This window comes from Alternaria ventricosa (assembly GCF_023758065.1).
Source record: "Alternaria ventricosa strain BMP 2768 chromosome Unknown scaffold_6, whole genome shotgun sequence".
NCBI classification, from domain to species: domain Eukaryota; kingdom Fungi; phylum Ascomycota; class Dothideomycetes; order Pleosporales; family Pleosporaceae; genus Alternaria; species Alternaria ventricosa.
The window spans coordinates 1,553,895-1,574,188 of NW_026055686.1; the positions used below are offsets into that span (position 1 = coordinate 1,553,895).

At 53.5% G+C, this 20,294-nt stretch overlaps 6 protein-coding genes across 6 annotated transcripts; 3 read left to right on the top strand and 3 right to left on the bottom strand.

The window, feature by feature from the left end:
* Nucleotides 1–617: 617 nt before the first annotated feature.
* On the bottom strand, nucleotides 618–3,002 carry J4E93_004610 (uncharacterized protein; the record flags this gene model as incomplete). Its single annotated transcript, XM_049342537.1, has 3 exons — nucleotides 618–2,649; nucleotides 2,762–2,916; nucleotides 2,967–3,002. The coding sequence occupies 3 exons, from the start codon at nucleotides 3,000–3,002 to the stop codon at nucleotides 618–620; spliced, it is 2,223 nt and encodes a 740-aa protein (XP_049200689.1).
* A 1,258-nt stretch (nucleotides 3,003–4,260) lies between these two features.
* J4E93_004611 (uncharacterized protein) lies at nucleotides 4,261–7,660 on the bottom strand (the record flags this gene model as incomplete). The annotated part of the gene is made up of 2 exons (XM_049342538.1): nucleotides 4,261–5,391; nucleotides 5,441–7,660. 2 exons carry the CDS (start codon nucleotides 7,658–7,660, stop codon nucleotides 4,261–4,263), a joined length of 3,351 nt encoding a protein of 1,116 aa, XP_049200690.1.
* Nucleotides 7,661–9,164: 1,504 nt separating this feature from the next.
* LCL3 (putative endonuclease lcl3) lies at nucleotides 9,165–10,074 on the top strand (the record flags this gene model as incomplete). Its single annotated transcript, XM_049342539.1, has 2 exons — nucleotides 9,165–9,539; nucleotides 9,619–10,074. 2 exons carry the CDS (start codon nucleotides 9,165–9,167, stop codon nucleotides 10,072–10,074), a joined length of 831 nt encoding a protein of 276 aa, XP_049200691.1.
* A 939-nt stretch (nucleotides 10,075–11,013) lies between these two features.
* Nucleotides 11,014–14,792, top strand: ARG4 (argininosuccinate lyase; the record flags this gene model as incomplete). Its single annotated transcript, XM_049342540.1, has 6 exons — nucleotides 11,014–11,353; nucleotides 11,409–12,900; nucleotides 12,959–12,975; nucleotides 13,028–13,224; nucleotides 13,272–14,636; nucleotides 14,688–14,792. 6 exons carry the CDS (start codon nucleotides 11,014–11,016, stop codon nucleotides 14,790–14,792), a joined length of 3,516 nt encoding a protein of 1,171 aa, XP_049200692.1.
* A 1,915-nt stretch (nucleotides 14,793–16,707) lies between these two features.
* Nucleotides 16,708–17,418, top strand: J4E93_004614 (uncharacterized protein; the record flags this gene model as incomplete). The annotated part of the gene is made up of 1 exon (XM_049342541.1): nucleotides 16,708–17,418. The coding sequence occupies one exon, from the start codon at nucleotides 16,708–16,710 to the stop codon at nucleotides 17,416–17,418; it is 711 nt and encodes a 236-aa protein (XP_049200693.1).
* Nucleotides 17,419–17,862: 444 nt separating this feature from the next.
* On the bottom strand, nucleotides 17,863–19,171 carry J4E93_004615 (uncharacterized protein; the record flags this gene model as incomplete). Its single annotated transcript, XM_049342542.1, has 2 exons — nucleotides 17,863–18,977; nucleotides 19,048–19,171. 2 exons carry the CDS (start codon nucleotides 19,169–19,171, stop codon nucleotides 17,863–17,865), a joined length of 1,239 nt encoding a protein of 412 aa, XP_049200694.1.
* Between the last annotated feature and the right edge of the window lie 1,123 nt (nucleotides 19,172–20,294).

The following is a 20,294-nucleotide window of genomic DNA, read 5'->3' on the forward strand; positions in this document are numbered from 1 at the left end:
CCTTCAATCTCTTCAGTCTGTTGAGCTACAACAACCCTTCGAGACTTTATGGTGATTTCCTCCGCGTCGTAAGTGTAGCTGATCTCCGGAAATTACAGGAAATAAAAGTCTCAAAAATCTCCCTTGTCAATTGATAGACCACAGGCAAAGCCATCTTCATATCACCAGCCAAACACAGCACTGTTGAAATACGAATTGAACAGCCTCACCATGCACAACCCAACCTAATAGACTCGTAACAGATATCGGAACGATAGCAACAAGAGGTCATAGCAGCTCGAGAAACAGTATAATTCGCTATTCTTGTCGTCGCCATGGACTCGCAGTTTTGCTCAAACGAGTACGCTACAACGGTATTCCGAAGATTGAATATGCACAATACACCCGCCCAATCCGTGGGGGATAGTAAATTACAACGCCATCGTCAAGTTAACAAGACATAGGGAGAGACTGCGAGAGGAAAAGGACAAAAAAGATGACTATGCAATGCACCGCCGACGCTTTGGTTTTCGTCCTCAATCCGCTCAGAAGAGACTCCAACAGGTGAACTTGTTGGATCCAAAGCTAACAATGCAACACTCAACGACACTCGGTTACGGCCCGGCATTCCAAGTCTCCTAGAACTTGAACGTGCTCTTCTTCCGCCCTAGACTGAAGCGGTTCTTGCCGTCCTTGTCGGTGTCGGTGGTGGGTGTATCGGGCGGGTTGTGCTCGTCTGTCGTACCGTCGTGCTTGTCCTTGCCTCCGGACCAGAATTTGGGTTTGGCTTTGAGACTCATTGATGTATGCCTAAAACGACTCAATCCGCTCATACCCTTGACGCTGCCAAAGCCATTCGCAGCCTTGTCCTTCTCCCCGACCGCACTTGGAGGTGGTGGTACAACCTCCCCACTCGCGACGCGCTTCTTCTCTTCTTCAGCTGCTGATGTTTTGCTGGCTTCGAGTGCTGCACGGAGGTCATCTTCTTGTTTGCGGTAGTTTTCGCGCCGTTGAATTTCCATCTCTTTGCGCTTTTCCCTCGCTTGCCTCTCAAGCTCCTTCTCCTGGGCCTTGCGTTCCTTCTCTTCCTTGCTCTTACCGAAGAGCCCGAGATTACTTTTACGCGCAGCGAGTACGGGAACCTGAGTTGTGGTATGTTCGACTGGGTGATGGTCGGTGTTCGTTTGAACCTGCGCGAGCGGTGGGGCGGTAGCTGCGTGGTCGAGACTCGCGAACTTGTCGGCCTCTTCCATCGTGGGAGTGGTCGCGTTGTGGAAGGTATGATATGACTGGCCGTTGACTCCGTTCGCTTTCGGTGTCGTGACTTCTTCCTGTGCCATCTTGGCAGCTTGCTCTGCTTCGGCGAGAGCGTCGGCTTCTTGCTCCTTCATCATGGCTTCTTCTGTTGTCTCCTGGTAAAATAAGACATATGCACAAGCCAGCACATTCTCTCCACCGAAAAAGTTCCTGACGTAGGCCTTGTCTACCGGCTCAACCATCTCGTCGTCGAATAATAGCCAGCCTCGATCTTGCGTCTTGATGATGGATACGTAGTGACCATGATAGGGCCCACCTCCTATGTGCACCACAACTGCATATAGCTCGTATAGTCTGTCTGGGTCTTCTGCTTCATCGGTGGTGTTGAACAGCCGGAGGTAGAAGGGGTATACGACGCGGTGGAAGAGCTTCTGCAGGCGCTGGAGATCCTCGGTATACTTGAAACGCTTGAGATGCAAGGCCAGAATTTTGGGCAATCGCTTGATCTTCATCCTCTTTTCCGCCTCTTGCAGGCCTCCACAGTTGTCGCAATGGAATTTGTTTCGTTCACACAACATCTCCTCTTCTGAGAACTTGCGCAAACAGCTCGTCACTGACGAGTGCTGTTCTAGATCGACAGACAGGTCCAGGAATGCCTCGTCTCGCTGTGATGTGTTTTCGCATGTGAGGCATCGTGTTTCGGACGTTAATGTGCCTTCAAACAGCTCGTGTACCCACCCAGAGTTTGACTTGGCAGAGGCCACCGAGTTCCGCGCGGTCACTACTTGGCCATCCGTTACAGTCTCGCCGTCCTCGGTTATCTCTTCCACTTGGGCTGGGCGACTCTTGGAGTAATTCTCGACATTATCTACGACCTCGTTCAGCAGTAAGTTCAGGAACTCGTGTGCATCCTGGTGCATAGGTGTCCGGAACATCTCATTGTCCCGCCGCAATATCTCGAGAAGTTTGTGTGGGCTGACGACGCCTATGCGTGATCTGTGTGCTATGACGGCCTCGAATATATCTTTTAGCGATGAAAATAGCGATTCGTTCATGCCGTATGCGTTTGCGTTCTCGTAGTCCATCTGCAGAACCGGACCGGCCGCCAGAGCCTGCTTCTTCTTGTACTCTGGCGAGTCTTTGTTATCCTCGGGCTTGGTGCCTGGGGGCTGGTTCGTCGCGCCTGGCGTGGTTGCTGGCTTTGCGGGACTTTTGGCATTCGGGCTGGAGAGTGAGGTGCGCCCCGTGGGCGAGAGGGCTGTACTCTGGCCATTTGGGAGGTTTGTGTTGAGTTTGAGGGGGCCAGACGTGGGCCTCTCGAGGGCTTCTGGGGGCGAGCGCGCAGGGAAGTTGATGACCTGTTCTCGAAAGGGCACTGAGTAGTATAGACACTGGACTATCGAGTTGCAGTAGCTGGCGGGCAGTCAGTATGGGACGGAACGGGAGTGGGCGAGACGTGTGCATACCATGTGCTTCCAAACTAGAGCATAGCGTGGTCAGCAGGCGGCTCGCGAAGGGCGGTTACGTAGGCAGACTCACATTCTCAAAGCCGAAGAACTTGTCGCTGCCGTCGCCGCGCAGAGGGCCCGCGTTGAGCAGCAGCTTCTCCAGCGGCGTCACCTCGGGCGCGTTGGGGTCTTTCCTAACGGGTATGCTGCCGGTCGCTGGGCTCAACGGCGGCTGTGGTATGTCAGTCAGGGCCAGCCATTGCCGATGGACGCGCGACTCACAGCACCGGACTTGATGCGACTGAAAAAGGAACTCATGGCTGGGGTATCGTGCGCAGGGAAAGGGTGGGGTGCAGGCGGACGAGGGCTAATGCGACAGCACTTCAGGCGATGTGGGCACGGTCGTGGTGGGAACGGGCTGGGGAAGGTGCTGCTGGGTGCGGGCCCAGGGTCGTGGAAGGAGCGAAGGGCAACATGGAGGTCGGCAGAGGTACGAGGCGTGAAGGATGCAGTTCACGCACAGCGGCTTGGAAGGCTGGCAGGTTGGGGAAGCAGAGCCGGAAGACGGACCAAGGCGAGGCGAGGCATGGCTCTTTGGGATAGCTAACGCGACTAGAGGCGCCATAAGAGAGGCCGATGCCGAGAGATCCCCACGACCTGGCACACGCGACCCCGCCAACGAGGAACCGCCTCGGACTAACGCGCTGAAGCCAGCCGTTCCATCCAATGCTGTCCCGGCCAGCGAATTGTATCACCCACGCGGTGGGGCACGACACCGAAGAACATGCATAGAACATCTGATGCTGATGCCCCATCGCGACACGCTGGCCCTCGACGGCACGCTGCCCAGCCCGTTGACGGTGTGCCTGATGGACAAGACGCTCAGCCGCCTGCATCGAGGCTAAACTCCCACCAGTCATGCGCCGCGCTTCTAGAACAAGACTGGCAAGCAACCGTGGCGCTTGTCGGCTGCCCTCGAGCGATCGTCATTGGGGGACGAGGGAACTGCTTCTAGCGTCTTCCCATACTGTGGTTGTGACATGCACTGCAAAAGTCCAGAGCATGACGACACCAGGCCTGACAGTCCAGAATTGCACCCCGCCAAGTCGCTGTCAACTACACTCAAAGTCCAACACTGACACCCATCTCAACATATTGCTGGGGCCATGCACATGATTCAATAGCAGGCGGGCACCCTCCCGTCTTATGCAGCACGGCACACATCCCCCGCATATCAGCTTCGACGACAGGGTATCCATGGTGGGTCCGAATGGGTGTGCGGCAGTCATGCGTTCATGTTAGTTCCGTATTACTCACTACATTTTTGATGTGTCGGTGTGGACGACGAATTACACAAGATATACGGGTACAAAGTACAATCGCCTTACGAAAATGCCCAAGGCGGGTGTGCACTGTTGTGCACCTGCCGTTGAAAATAGCCACGCGAGAATCTCAGCCACCCTTTTACCCGAACTCCATCCCAACTCCTACGTGACCAGTAGAAGCAAAAACTCCTCGAAATGCTGATAGCCCACGGAAAAAAATATGACACATGAATGATACAACAAAACAAGACCTAAAGTCTCCGCAGTCGCTTGCCAGCTCCCAGCTCGATAGCTGTGCGGCTGTTAAGAATGAGCTCCTCGTTTCCACCCTCTGGCGGGTTGGCCTGAATGTACTCGCGCCGTATGCGTGCGGCTTCTTTGTCCCATGTGTCTACGCGCTCTTTGAAATCTGCTGTACTCGCCGTCGCATCGTCTCGAGCGTTGCTGGCTTGGTCGAGGTAGGGCTGCTTGACTTCTTGCTCTGCCGTGCGCCACCGTAAGCCCACAGCATTGCGGATCTCCTGCTTCGGTGCTTTGGCTTCAGGGTTACCTGTCCTAGCTTTGTGAGCGTCATCGCACTCCTGCTTGCAGATGTACCAGAAGTCCTTGGTGAACAGCAGGAATGGGTTGACACCCGTACGTCCTGGCTTGATTGGACGTTCACCAATCTGTTCCAATATAGCCCCTATAATGGCAGCTTCATAGTCTTCGTCGCGTTGTATCCGTCCAGATTTGTTGTCTCTCGATTTTGACGTTGATGTTGGAACGGCATGCTCGAATCGGCGTTTCGTCTCGATGCTGGGTGTCCCTGGCGATTGTTCGATCTTGACCACCTTCTTCTCAACAAGTGGGCTGGGTATTCTGATGGGTCCGAAAATTGTCTCAGCAACCTCCGCAGCAACCCGAAGACCTGACAAATAAGCGCCGTGCACCGTTGCGGGATGTGTGCCACAAGTCGCTTCTCCTGCGAAATGTAGTGGGCCGTGGGGTCGCGCCATGATGTCGTAGTCTCCTGCTTGTGTCTGTGGTCCGACGTATGAATAGCTGCCTCGGGCGAACGGATCTTTCTTCCAACGCGTCACTATCGCTTCTGTCGGGAGTGGAACGTGGTTCGGTGCGAACATCGCGTCAAGCCGGTCCGTGACCTCTTTAACGAGCTGATCATTGGACGTCGCTTCGGCGTAGTGAGCAGCGTCGCCTGCCATCAGCGCTATCAGCACCGGCTTTCCGCTTGTCTTGATACAGTTCCAGAAGAGATAAAATCGCCCTCGTTTCGTAGAGTAGTCTTCCGGTCGCATACTGGCTTCCTCCTCTGCTTTGTTGAGCAGGCCGAACATGTCTCGGTCTGGCTCCCAGAAGGCCTTTTCGTACACGAGAACAATCTATGCACATTATTAGAAAGGGTAGCAATCGTCTCATAGTTGAACTGACCTTGTTGAGGAGACCGAAACCCATTCGTTCGATAACGTCCTGCTTCCAGTCAGGTAGAGGAGGTTCGAACTTGATTGACCCGGACTTCAGCACTCCCAGTGGGGTTGTCAAAATAACCTGGTCGGCCTCGTGGATTTCGCCGTTCGTGCATTCAATTCTGACAGCTTTGCCTAGATGCTGCTCCTCGGTGTTGTACTGGACTGCCTTGATAGGGGTGTTGAAACGAACATCCAGTTTGCTGGGGCATTGCCAGAGGCCGCGCGGAACTTGTTGATATCCTCCGATCACCTCACTGTGCTCGCCCTCGAACTCATTGCCGATGTCCTGATCCCAACCACTCAGACTCAGCTGGTTGACGCTTACTGCATTCGCATATTCGAGATTAGCGTGATGCCAGTTCAACAGACGCATGTCTCTAGGCTTCAGATCGACAAGCGATTGGTACTGAAGAAGACCTTCGTCCATTGTCTGACCAAGTGTGGGATACTGGGACGCTTTCGCAATCGTGTCAAGATCTAAAGACTGCGTCCTTGATGCACCTGCTTTGAGTTCCCAACCCATACTTTGCACAGTGTCAGCTGCTGTGACATCCGGGTTGAAGCCAGCGCTGAGTTGGTACGCCCTGCCAGCTAGCTTCTCCACCCCTGTTGTCGGTTTTTCTTGCTTCATTGACGCGGTGCTCGCAGCGTTTGCGGACAGAGGAGCATCGGAGTGTTCTAATTCGGCGACGGTAGGACCACCAACATCAGCTGGCTCACGGCCAAAGGCCATTAGGTCACGATCACCTTCTACCGTCCTATGAGCTGCTGGCTTGTTTCGGTATGCTGCCGCTCGTTCGAGCACATCGTTGTACAGCTTCTCCACCAAGATATCTTGACCCCTCTCCACAACCGTGCCATCGTAGTCGTAGAGTATAGTGTTATCGCGAAGACCGTGGTAGGGTATGCCGAGCTGACCTCGGATGATCGAATTCAACGGGTTGCCGTGTTCGAATCCAGTAACGATCTGAGCGCCCATCTCAGCTGTACAGCGATGCCCAGGTGGGAGTGTAGAGCCGGACTGCTTGAGAAAGGGGTGTGAATAGACACGGCCTCCAACGCGTGGGCGAGCTTCAAGGACAGTAATCTTAGGTGGAAGTTCTCCTGCTTCTGTCAACTGATCACCAAGCTGGGCGAACAGTCCTTCCAGATGGCGAGCGCATCCTAACCCTGACATACCCGCACCCACCACGATTATGGTCCGTCTTCGCGCGACCTTGGCTTTCGACTTGGGTAGTGTACCAGTGGTATCAGGCACCTCAGCGCATCCGAAGTTGATGTATCCGTTCCTCATGAGCCACAAGTGTGCCACCTTCGCGAGGCCAAAATAACGCTTGTCACGAGCGCATCCCGCCGCTTCTTCGAGAGAGACGTATACCAGAGGATTGCGATGCCACAAGCGAAGTATCGCGTTCCTGATGTTTAGGTAGATGGTAACCTGGGCGTGAGTTACATGATCTCGTAACAGTTCGTACTCAGCAGGATGTAGAGTGAATGGGTTGAGCCGACTGTTCTCTGCTGCTAGAATACATTGCCTGCCAAACTCTGGCCAGGAAAGCTCTGCAGGTATGCTTGAATTCGCCTTCATCTCAATGACCTTTCCTTTCGCCGGAAGAGAATTTGTCCTTCGATGCTTCTTCGGCTGCTCGTGTGACTGCGGAAGCTCGGGGGTTGAAGATGCATGTGATGCGCGACTCAGGCTCTGTGGTGTTCTTGTCGCAAACGCCGCGTCCCTTCGATGGTCTTTCAATGATGAATGAGGTTTCGCGTCGTTTCCGTTGACAATCGTATGCGAACTGCTGCCCTTCAGATGCGATGAATGTTTGTTCGGGATATTAGTCAGGCCGTTGATGCCTGAGTTTGGTGTGAATGGTTTTTGCAGTGGCGAAGGTGTGTAGTTGGCCCCATATCCATTAACGAATGCCCCTGGAGTAGACTCCTCCCCTTCGTGACTTGTACCCAGTTCTGATGTATCGCGAGAATCGCCGTAGTGCACGGACGACGCACTCGATTCCCGGCCGTAGCCCAAGTTACTAAACCCAGGTATAGGTGCGATGCCGCCTTTCAGATGTATGCTATCATTAGACATTGGCATCGATAGGAGATCATCGTGAGTTTGGTCGAAGAGATACGTGCCGTCATCGAGTGCGGTGGGATCGGCTGTGGATGCGATGGAGAACATGCTGATGGAGACCCGGGGAGGGAATGGGAGGCACCTGACGAGGAAGCGGCTACGGGCCGCGGTCAGTAGTTGGCCACAATTCCACTACGAATGTCAGAACGTGTAATGAGTGAGAGTTATTGCGAAAACATGAGGGGTTCGGTTGAAGTTGTAGCGATGGTGGCAGGATGCAAGTAGACGATAGACCTGATGCCCAGAGTTGGAGGTCGAGGCACGAAAAGAAACGCGCCATACCCACCTAGGCAAACTCCGTCCAAGCCAACCCCGTCGTTCCTGACTTCATCCCTCTCCCGCCCACCTCGAGGCGCCCATCCGCCATCCATCATGACCATGGTGGACTTGCGCGTGCTTTCTCAATGTTAATGTGTAGCTTGGCATCCAGGAAGCGCCGATAGCTGCAATGCCGACCCCGCTCTTACGGAAGCGAGCAGTGCTACAACTCGTTGCGACACCCAGCTCCAGACATCCGTATCTCCATCTCGAAGGCCTTCACCTAGGTCTGAATATTGCGCAAGACATGCATGCAATCTCCTCATACTTCTTCAGCAGTCGCGATAGCATGGCTTCGAGGCTTTCGATCATGCCGTACATGTCTGCATTCATCATATTGCGCCTCCTGAGGTAAGGCTCGAGTGGCGAAGCTAACTGAGAGAACCGATAGAAGAATATGAGCAAAAAAGGCAGTACATGGTATTGTGCATAGCAGGTACTTCGATACGTATATATCGCTCTGATTGGATCATGACTGATGAGACATACAGAACTCTAGAAGCCACCTATTGTCACAGACTCCTGCGCAAACCCTCACCGTACTAGATCCGAAACTGCGACTATATCATATCCATCAGTCGAGACTCATCATACATATCGACTATGCGGGTCGCGGCCTACCGAATTCCTAATATCGGAATTGGACGATCTTGACTGCGCGTTATAATCTACAAGGCACTATCAGAGATGCCCTCTGCTACCTCGCAGACTTATGTGTCATCCGCTGCACATGATCCTTGGTGCTGCGTGGGTTGTGATGGCCTGCGAAGTCGATGGTATACTTTGAAGACAATGGCTGGTGCTACACCATGGGCTCAGGGCTATCAGATCCTGCTAGCACAACCCATCGCAGCCTTTGCCTGATTCTGGGACATATAACGCCCGAGCACGCATCGACGCTTAGGAGAACGCGTGCTTTCACCGTGGCGCGTCATACTTTTGCAGCCCCCGGGTCGAGAGCTAACTGGGCGTCACGCCACTGAGGTACTGACAGTGTACCGGAACATGATAGGATGTTTAATAGTTTGATCAAATGCACTCTACTTCTTCAGTTCTCTTAGAATCCTCTGCCCTTGTCGTGGAGTCTTGACAACGCATGGAATCACGTGATACATGTTGACGCTAACCGTCTATGTAAACCGAGGCGATTGCGCTGCGCCAATTGCCAACATTTCGAGGCCCACACCGTCTTTCGTCTTCACTTCCCACACCTCACGACCTCGCATAATAAACAATGCGATGGCCGTGGTCACGCAACGACGATGACCAAAAGAAAGGTGGACTCGCAGACTGGATTGCGCCAGCGAAGCCAAACAGCAGCTGGTCAAGCGCGCTGTATGAGCCGCGGACCCTGATTCCGGCGATCGCTCTTACAGTCTCGACGGTTGCTGGTGTCCGGCTCTACAAGACCTATCTGCGTCGCATCCCGACCGTCAACCACATCAAGCCAAACTACTACCGGCGCAAAGGTGTATTTGGCCAAGTCACGAGTGTTGGAGATGCAGACAACTTCAGATTATTCCACACGCCAGGTGGGAGAATAGCTGGGTGGGGTATCTTGCCCTGGAAGAAGGTGCCATCGAAAAGAGAGGACCTCGTAAGGCAGACAGTAAGTGCTCTGTAACAGGACGTTATTAGACGTCACGGTAGGACTGCAAGACGTTATGGACGGCTAACTTTGCACCCAGCTACACATTCGGATTGCTGGAGTCGACGCTCCAGAACTTGCACACTGGGGCCGAGAAGCTCAGCCGTATTCGAAAGAGGCCCATGAATGGCTCATCAATCTGATCCATAACCGCCGAGTACGCGCCTACATATACCGACGTGATCAATACGATCGCATCGTCGCCCAAGTTTTTGTGCGCAGATGGCTTTTCAGGAAAGACGTTGGATTGGAGATGCTGAAGGCTGGATTGGCTACCGTATACGAGGCCAAAACAGGTGCTGAATTCGGTACCGATGAAGAAAAGTATCGTGCTGCAGAAAGGAAGGCTCGCGAGAACAGGGTTGGGATGTGGTCGAAGCCAAACTTCATACAGAGGATGGGCGGTGCCAGCAGTAAGACACTGGAGAGCCCACGCGAATACAAGAATCGGCACACCGCTGCAGACAAGGCAGACAAGGCAAAGAAGGCAGGATGAGGAAGTTCGGCTAGAGACACAGTCATACACCTGCTCGTGCGCAGAAGCACACGAGTGCTGCGATCGTGGCAGAAACGCGCCAGGCTTCTTCATCGTGCCGGCCCAAGCATGAGGAGTCACCAACGGTCCGAAGACCCCACAAAGCGAATTAGCGTATTGGCACAATGTGATACTGGAATAGCTCAATGTTGGCATCTTGTGGATGTGTGATCGTAGAGACTGCGAAGAAAGCGGCCCTGAAGGGCGCGAGTTGTTGCATACTCTACTACAACGAGTGTATGTCTGGGAGTGTCACGACTCGTGCTACCCGTCCTCACAGACGAACGACTACTCAGAAGGTGCGCATGGTGCTGAAAGCAGTAATGCAATGACTTCCGCGACGCGCTAGTGTGACTGTATGGAGAAAGCTCTGCACGACCATGTCAAAATTTCTTCTCATCCGTGCTGCGTGCCAGAATGCTGGGGATCAGAGTTTCGGCGCCGCAATCGGTGCTCCGCATCGATGTTGCTCGCGACAAGATGGTAGCAAACAGAGCAATTCGCATTTACATCGGGCTTACTTGTGACTGGGTCGCGTATAATGAGTGGATCAATTTTGAGAAATGCGAATTAAATAGAGGGAGTAAATGACCGCATACCACGCTTCATCCCTCCCGTCTCCAAGGATCGCCGACGGTCTTATCTGTGCGTTATCGGAGATAGCTTGATTGGCCCGTCGCGCATCATTGGAATTTTTTGGCTGCCGCATCACATCTTCCCCACAGATTATACATAAACCCGGAGGGAGTCATTCGTGCTCTGCTCAACTGGGTCGAGCTATAAGCCTTCAATTGCACCTGTCGGCCACCGAGCGACCTTCCTCCCGCGCGTTCGACGCCTAATCCTCCATCCTCATCCTTTGTCGAGCCCGAAGCTACCCAGTTGCTTGACTGCCTGCAAATGGCTCTCTGCGGACGTCTAGCACGTCGCGTACCTTCCCTTACAGGTCACACCCGCTCTATTGCTCCTTCCACATACTCTCGAAGTTTCATAACCCGAAGTGCTCGGCCGTTGACTTCGCTCCGCTCCAGCACAGAGTCACCTGCCGCCCTCCGGCAGCTGCGGGCATTCACCAAGGTCGCGTCGACATGGAATAAGACACAGACTGCGCCCAATGCAGAGGCATACCTGAAGAGCGGCGTCATTTCTGGCGCGCAGGACTTGGTCGATGTCAAGAAAGTCCTAGTTATTGGTAGCGGTGGTCTCAGCATTGGTCAAGCCGGAGAGTTCGATTACTCAGGTGCGCATACATTCTCATGCACACGCAAACTTGCGCCATGCTAACCAAACATCAGGTTCCCAAGCACTCAAGGCCCTGAAGGAAGCTGGCGTCAAGTCTGTTCTTCTCAACCCTAATATTGCTACCATCCAAACATCCCACGTGCTCGCCGACGAAATCTACTACCTGCCTGTAACTCCCGAATACGCCGAATATGTCATCCAGAAGGAGAGGCCCGATGGCATCTTCCTCAGCTTCGGTGGACAAACTGCGCTGAACCTTGGTGTACAGATGGATGCCAAGGGCATCTTCGAGAAGTACGGCGTCAAGGTGCTCGGAACCAGCGTCCAGACCTTGAAGACCAGTGAAGATCGTGACCTCTTCGCGCGCGCGCTCGACGAGATCAACATCCCCATCGCCAAGTCGATTGCCGTTTCCACTGTCGACGAGGCACTGGACGCTGCCGAGAAGGTCGGATACCCCATTATCGTCCGTGCTGCTTATGCGCTCGGTGGTCTCGGTTCAGGTTTCGCGAACAACCCAGAGGAGTTGAAGAACTTATCAGCTCGCTCCCTCACACTCTCGCCCCAGATCTTGGTCGAGAAGTCCCTGAAGGGCTGGAAGGAAGCCGAATACGAGGTTGTGCGCGACGCAAGCGACAACTGCATCACGGTCTGCAACATGGAGAACTTCGACCCTCTTGGTGTGCACACCGGTGACAGTATCGTTGTTTCGCCCAGTCAGACATTCAGCGACGAGGAATACCACATGCTCCGGTCTGCGTCTATCAAGATCGTCCGTCACTTGGGAGTCGTTGGCGAGTGCAACGTGCAATACTGCCTGCAGCCAGATGGTCTCGACTACAGGGTCATCGAAGTCAACGCTCGTCTCTCTCGTTCATCTGCATTGGCATCCAAGGCCACTGGTTACCCACTCGCGTACACCGCGGCCAAGATTGGTCTCGGACACACTCTGCCTGAATTGCCCAACGCCGTCACCAAGACCACCACCGCAAACTTCGAGCCCAGCTTGGATTACGTTGTCACCAAGATGCCCCGATGGGATCTCAGCAAGTTCCAGAATGTCAAGCGCGACATCGGCAGTTCCATGAAGTCTGTCGGTGAAGTCATGGCCATTGGACGTACATTCGAGGAGTCTTTCCAGAAGGCTTGCCGTCAAGTCGACCCCAAGTACCTCGGATTCCAGGGCGAGAAGTACGGCGAGAGCCTAGACGAGGAACTCAAGAACCCCACCGATCGCCGATGGCTCGCCGTCGGCCAGGCGCTATTCCACGAAGGCTACACTGTCGACAGGGTTCACGACCTCACCAAGATTGACAAGTGGTTCCTGCACAAGCTCCAGAACATCGTCGACTGCACACACGAGCTTGAGGAGATAGGTAGCCTGTTCGGCCTGAAGAAGGAGATCATCCTCAAGGCCAAGAAGCTTGGTTTCTCTGACAAGCAGATTGCCAAGGCCGTCAACAGCACTGAAGACGAGGTCCGCGCTCGCAGGAAGAGCTTCGGCGTCAAGCCATGGGTCAAGAAGATTGACACACTGGCTGCAGAGTAAGCAATATGCCTATCTTAACATCATGCGAGACATATACTGACTCTATTCCCATAGATTCCCGGCCGACACGAGTAAAATTTTTGCCTATCCAATGCATTCATGAGTGTTGCTAACAATTTACAGATTACCTCTACACAACTTACAACGCTTCCTCTCACGACGTCACCTTCGACGACCATGGCATCATTGTTCTCGGAAGCGGTGTCTACCGTATCGGAAGCTCAGTCGAGTTCGATTGGTGTGCTGTCAACGCTACCCGCTCCCTCAACGAGCTCGGAAAGAAGACTGTCATGATCAACTACAACCCCGAGACATACTCTGTAGGTGGCATGAACGCATACATTGGACCTAGCTAACCGTTTTTCAGACTGATTTCGACGTTGCTGACAAGCTCTACTTTGAAGAACTCAGCTATGAGCGTGTCATGGATATCTACGAGCTAGAGACCGCTAGCGGTGTCGTTGTCTCTGTCGGTGGCCAACTTCCTCAGAACATTGCTCTCAAGCTTCAAGAGTCTGGAAAGGCAAAGGTTCTTGGAACCGACCCTCACGACATCGACAAGGCCGAGGATCGCCACAAGTTCTCCTCCATTTTGGACTCAATCGGTGTTGACCAGCCCGCCTGGAAGGAGCTTACTTCCTACGAGGAAGCGAAGAAGTTCGCAAACTCCGTCGGATACCCAGTTCTCGTTCGCCCATCATACGTCCTGTCAGGTGCTGCTATGACTGTCATCCGTGGTGAGGACGAGCTGAAGGAGAAGCTCCTTGCTGCTTCCAACGTCTCGCCCGACCACCCAGTTGTCATCACCCAGTTCATTGACGGCGCTCAAGAGATTGACTGCGACGCTGTCGCTTCCAACGGAAACGTCCTTGTCCACGCTGTTAGTGAGCACATTGAGAACGCCGGTGTTCACTCCGGAGATGCCACCCTCGTACTGCCCCCTGTCCACCTCGACAAGCGCATCCAGGAACGTGTCAAGGAGATCGCAGACAAGGTTGCTAAGGCCTGGAACATCACTGGTCCCTTCAACATGCAGATCATCAAGGAAGAAGTTGAGGGCTCCGAGCCTAACCTCAAGGTCATCGAGTGCAACCTCCGCGCCTCTCGTTCCTTCCCCTTCGTCAGCAAGGTCCTTGGTACTAACTTCATCGAAGTTGCTACAAAGGCTCTCGTTGGCCGTGACATTCCCGAGCCAACTGACCTCATGAGCGTTGAGAGGAACTACCTCGCCACCAAGGTTCCCCAGTTCTCTTGGACTAGGTTGGCGGGTGCTGACCCCTACCTTGGCGTAGAGATGTCGTCTACTGGTGAAATGGCCTGCTTCGGTAAGGACCTGGTCGAGGCCTATTGGGCGTCCGCGCAATCGCAGATGAACTTCCGTCTTCCCCAGCCCGGTGAGGGTCTCCTCTTCGGTGGCGATGTCACACCCGGTTCGCTCCACTCGAACTCCCTTATCCAGATCGCCAAGTACGTTCACGCACTTGGCTACAGGTTCCTTGCTGCCAACAAGGACGTCAAGGAGCTTCTGGAGAAGAACACCGAGGGCATCAGCGTCGACGTCATCGAGTTCCCCAAGGATGACAAGAGGAAACTCCGTGAGGTGTTTGAGAAGAACGACATCCGCGGCTGCTTCAACCTGGCCAAGTACAGGGCGAGTGGCCTGTTTGACGAGGACTACGTAATGAGGAGGAACGCGGTCGACTTCGGTGTTCCGCTATTCATGGAGCCCAAGGTAAGTTCATTATCCTGATTTTCATGAGATGAGAGGCTAATTGCAATATAGACTGCTGTTCTGTTTGCTCAATGTATGAGCGAGAAGCTGCCCAAGAAGGAGGGTATCCCCAGTGAAGTCAGGTCATGGAGCGACTTCGTTGGCGGTCGACCATAGAGGCAGAAACTTCTTGGTTACTACGAGAATTTTGAGGTTTTATCAGGGAAAAGGAATGGTTCATTGTAAGAGATATATCCAGATGTAGGGTCAGGTCGGGTCAAGATCTTGGGATAGGATGATCGAGATGAAGAATATGTTCTCATGTGTATAGCGTTTCCAGCTTGCGATCAGCTCTATGGGTCGATCAGCGGGAGTTGTATCAGTTCCTTTTACTTTCAATCTACTTGAAAAGTTTGCCACTCATGGGGCCAGGTAGTCAAGGATGCATTTAGTTCTACTCTAGTCAGCTGATCTTTGCAGATTTTGTGCTGAAAGTGGATGTTGTGTGATACCATGAGAAGATCGTGGGGCATTTCACATTTGTAACAGGTACTCTGGCGTCTACATTAGTATGAAACAAAGAGTTCAGAACAATCTTGAGGCAACGTAGTCTTCTGGGTTGTCTGTGTATCTCGACAGCTAGGTTCAATCCCCTGGGATGAGGTGCTGGAAGCCACGTTTCGTTTGTTGTCACTTGCTTTCACTTCGTAGATGAGAGGCTCTGGGAGGCGGGTGCGACCCACTGACCAGAGTGAAAGTGAGCCTAGTCTTGGCACTGTCCCTTACCTTGTCACTTCCACTTCTACTTACTCTTCAACTTCCCACAGCTACCCTTTGGAACACGCAAACTCCATATGAACAAGATGTCAACTTATTACGATACCATCATCGATCCTTCGGGCGAAAGGCTCTCTAGCGAAGCCGCAGAAGTCATGTAAGTCTAAAGTAGCACGACGTTCCACAAAAGCTTACCCGATGTATAGCTCCGAGGTCAATCGCCAGCGCTCACCTCTTCTTCGCCTACCTGCTGAGCTACGGAACAAGATCTACGGATACGCGCTCGGTGGTATGGAGCTTCGCATCTCCTACAGGACCAGGAAATTCGCCCTCCTTTCTGCATTGTCTTATGATCCGTCCGTCTCGCTCACACCTCTCCATCAATTTGTCGGCTTAACGCTCGTGTCTCGGCAGCTCTACGCGGAGACCAAGATTCTACCATTCGAACTATGCACTATGGATGTCATAAGGTCCTGTTTCCATTATCAAATAGAGAGACTGAACACCACTCAGCGTCAGGCCATATCAATCATACGTACGCATTACATGAACGCTAGAAGTGACGCAGTATGGACCATTTTGTGGCCAGAGGTCAGATTGTTGACGGGGCTGAAGCGCGTGGAAGTTTTCTGCTGTCCAGATTTGGGACTATCGGGGCGTATACATCTAGTCGAGGCTGTCGAGAAGGGACTCGGTCGAGATGATGTAGACGTCGTGCTCGATTCTTAGGAACTTTGTGAAGAGTTCCGCTTAGCTGTCGGCACGAGGCCGTCGAAGACATGGATTCATACGACCCCAGCTGGCGGACAACACATCAACGGTCGCGGCGGAGAGGCAACTGTTTGAGCCATAGATGGAAGAGGGTATTCTTTGATTGACTGAGAGAGAATGGGGCTATTCATCTGACAGAAGCGAGCATTCTTTACATCACTTGCACCCATCTTTTGTATTCCGTGTGCGTGATGAAGCGAACGGTGACACAGAACCGCATATCCAACTTGCTCTTCATTCCTCGCTCTCCATTCCTACGTGACAATGGAATGAATGCCTACGCAGATCCCGCAACACTGTAGTAGTAGCTTCACAGGGTAATTCATAACAAAGAAGTCACACCCTATCCATTCACCCAAGACCATCAACATCGGGCGTGATACGAAAATCTTGCTCCCTGTATTTGTTACCCCTGTCACACCTAAAGTCTACTTAACACTCTTCCGCAACCGTAGCTATCCTACAACTTGCACTCAACCATGTCCGATAAAGAAGATATGATGGCTGAGGCAGATACAATGTACATTTGACGGTTAAAGCCATCATGACAGACCCCCATGCTGACTACATTGATAGTACACAACGCAACCAGCTCGAGTCGCCCCTCCTAAAGCTACCAGGAGAAGTTCGAAACAAGATCTACAACTACGTCTTCTCCGTCGGCAGCGTCCACTTCGGTCGCTCACACCATCACTATCGCACGAGCGAGACAGACTACGTGCCGGAAGGATGTGACCCCACCGATCTCCTAGACGTCACATCAACCTGCCGCCAAATCCGCTCAGACACCTCCACGCTACTATTCAAAAACAATGTGATCATCATAGACGACCAAAAGCTTTCCAAGATGGTTGACCAGCTCGAGCCGCACCAGCTGGAAGCGATCAAGGCTCTAGAGATAATCTTCTACGATCTAAAGGGCTGGATTCCAAACTGGACTACTATTAGCAGACAGTTTGCCAGGGAGTTTAAACACATGCTGGCGCTTGAGAGGATAAGCATTAGGTTGATCTGTTGGCTCCAGGATGATGATGTACTTGAGTACCAGTGCGAGGAGTTTTGCGAGGCGATTAGGAAGAATACTCGGCGTAAGCCGATTGAAGTTACGAATGCGTTAAAGCATGAAGGCGACGATGAGGGGGAAACGGACGTGGATGAAGAAGAGACAACGTCCGACGAGGAGACAACGCCTGACGGAGAAGCTGAGCCTGAGGACGAGGGACTGGTGGCGATGACGATGAGTCTACATCTGTGAAAAGGAAGTCATCGGACACCAAGACTGCCGTGGAAGAGGACGACCCTATGGAGAAGTAGCACTATCCTACTTCCAGCTGTTCTCGGTAAACGTCTTGCAGAGCACGACCTCACAGGTTGCTCCAATATCGGTAGCAACACATATCATAAGAATGGATGCCTATATTGAGTCTATAACTGCCATCGTAGCTAACCGACCAGCAATCCCGATACATTATACGTGCATACAACAGCACCAACTGTCTTCTCACTTCCCATGGGGTCGTAGCCACGACCCCAAGACTTCCTAAATTTCAGACCAAGCCCAACGCCAAACCAGCGCCATGCCGAGTGATATCAATATGCAAACTGTCGTAGTAGAAAGGAATGGAAACGCCCGCAATACCTGCAAACTCGTGTTCGCTAAATGCTATGCATGTCATGTCGTCACCGTTATCGTGGATGCTTAGACGCGGATTCCCGCGCCAGAACCCCATCGCAGCTTCCGCAGGCCAAGACCAGTGCCCTTCATGCCTGCAGCAGCTTCTTTACCGCAGCGTCCGGCCTCGGAACCTGCGGTGCCAATCTGACCCATCGCCTCAGCATGTCCGGTCTCTTTGCCGACGACGTAGCCAGCTGAGAAACCAATGGCGCTGACCAGGACTACGACGCCAGCGCTGACGACCCAGGTAAGCAGCGTCGGGCTGATTTCCTCAATCATCGGGATGGTCTTGCGTGCCTTTTTGACAGTACGACGGTCTTTGCTGCTGCTACGAGCACCGGGTACCGGCGGACTTGCTTTGCGCTTGGGCTTATCAGAAGGACTGCTGCTAGTGCTGCATGGAGAGGATGCGGTCTCTTCGGATATGTTACCCAAGGCCACGGACTCTGGGACCATACGGAGGGAGGATGGATCGACTCGAGTGGATGAGGGAGTGTTCGCGCGTGGTTGGCCTGGCTTCGGGAGGCCACGCACAGCGGCGGCAGCCGAGAGCAACGTGGATAGACTGGCGCGGAGGGCTTCGTCGTGGTCGGGTTGGTAGTTGGGTGCCATGGCGTTGTAAGGGTTATGCTGAGGGTAGGAGTGCTGTCGCTGTCCAGCCGGCCTCACGTTCCTGCGAGGTGTGTACAGGGTGCCAGACTGCGAACGGATAGCTTGTTGGTTGTTCGGGTGCGAGAAGGCGTTTGGCCGTGGCTGGAACTCCCGCCTTGAGGAACGGGGGTAGTTGACCGCCGTCGCATTCTCATCGTCATCATCTTCCCTCTCAGACATGGTCTCCGAAGACGCGACAGACTGCGGAGTTTGCCTCAAAGGTGACGAAGCGATGGCCTCATTGGAGGATGTCATGACCCTGTCCGACTCGCTTTCGCTCTCCTCATACTCCTCCTGACTACTGTTCCCTCCCGCCGTGATGCGGTGTCCAGTCCCTATTGAGAACTGACCGCCGCCTCGTGAGCGTCTGTTGGGCCGTCTGTGCGCGTTGGAGTCGTGCTGTACCGTGAGGCCCGTTGTGATGATCTCGTCGGTCGCAGAGGATAGGGAGGTGGACGAAGGCGCCGATGCGAGATCAATCCATGACTCTGTGTAAGATGTGTCAGCTGTTGCACCTCGTACAGAGACAGTGAAGTAGTCAAAGAGAACGGGTCATACCCTCTGAGCGTTGCCTTGAAGACGCAGCGACATGTCGAGAAGGAGGCATGGCTTGGTCGTGGTGGTTCGCGTCGTCGGCCCCTATGTTCTGTCTGCCTGCTCGCGGTGGACGGTGATCGTGCATGGCACCCTAACCTTCACAAATCCGAGCCTCGAAAGAGCTCTGCGGCGCTGGACCTCAGCGATAGTCCTTATATCCCCGAGCCCTAGGTTGACCGGTGGTGTGGAGGTATGCGCTCAAGTGGATCCCAAGGGCCGTTCCGACTTCGGTTCTTTGTTAGGACTGGGAACGATACAGCTTGTTGATTGAAGCAAGAAAGACCAGCGCAGCTCTGAAACAGCTTATCGGGGCCCAGAAACAAGGCACGGCACCCAGAGCCACCGAATCCTGTCGCGGCGACGCTGCGAGTCGTCGTTGGAGATAAGGCTAAGGCCGCGGACGAGCTGACGCTATGTAGACGGGCTCCCCAACTTGCGCACGGCCAGGGTCTGGGCGTAATGACGTTTCGTGGGGAAGGGTGGGAAGCGGAGATCACGGTAATCGCCTTGGGCGGGGCGCGAAGGAACACGACCGAGAGCGAACGTAGCAAGCGGAAGGAGACAAGTTGATGTAAGGAGAGATATCGCGAAGTCGAGGTTGGAGTACGTAGACGGCTGCTCGTTCCTGACCCCGTGTCCCGTCTGGTCGTTGGCGTATGACCATGGGCAGTAGGTGTGGGTGACGGACGAATCAGACGTCGCCCACTCCCCTTGCTATCCAAGCCTGGCGAGTCTAGATGTGCTCACCTGCCTTTATCCAGGACATGCGCATCTATCTCCTGAGCGCATTTGCCCTGTGGTCTGCGGTGTGCAAGACATGGTCGCGTAGTCGCGTAGCCTCATCTCTCAGTGCTACGTACAACCATGCCAAAGTTTATACAGATCGATCATCACTCCACCCTCCTCGACGCTTGTTTACCACACGCTATCTATCACGTCATTATCTGGGGTGTGAAGCGAGTCGATTTGCGCCACGTAGACTTTGTTCTTCTTCGACATGGACTGGACAAGGGAGGCCAGCTCTCCTGTGCATGCTTTACAGGAGATTCGCGTCCTCTCATACCGCGTACTGTAGGCTCGCTCATCTGTATCGACTTCGAGTTCCTCTTTTCTTGTTCCCCATACTGCTTCTGGAGTACGTCACAGGCTTGGTATGAACAACTGGGGAGACCTTGCAATACAAATAGCGATCCTACGAATGAGATGCA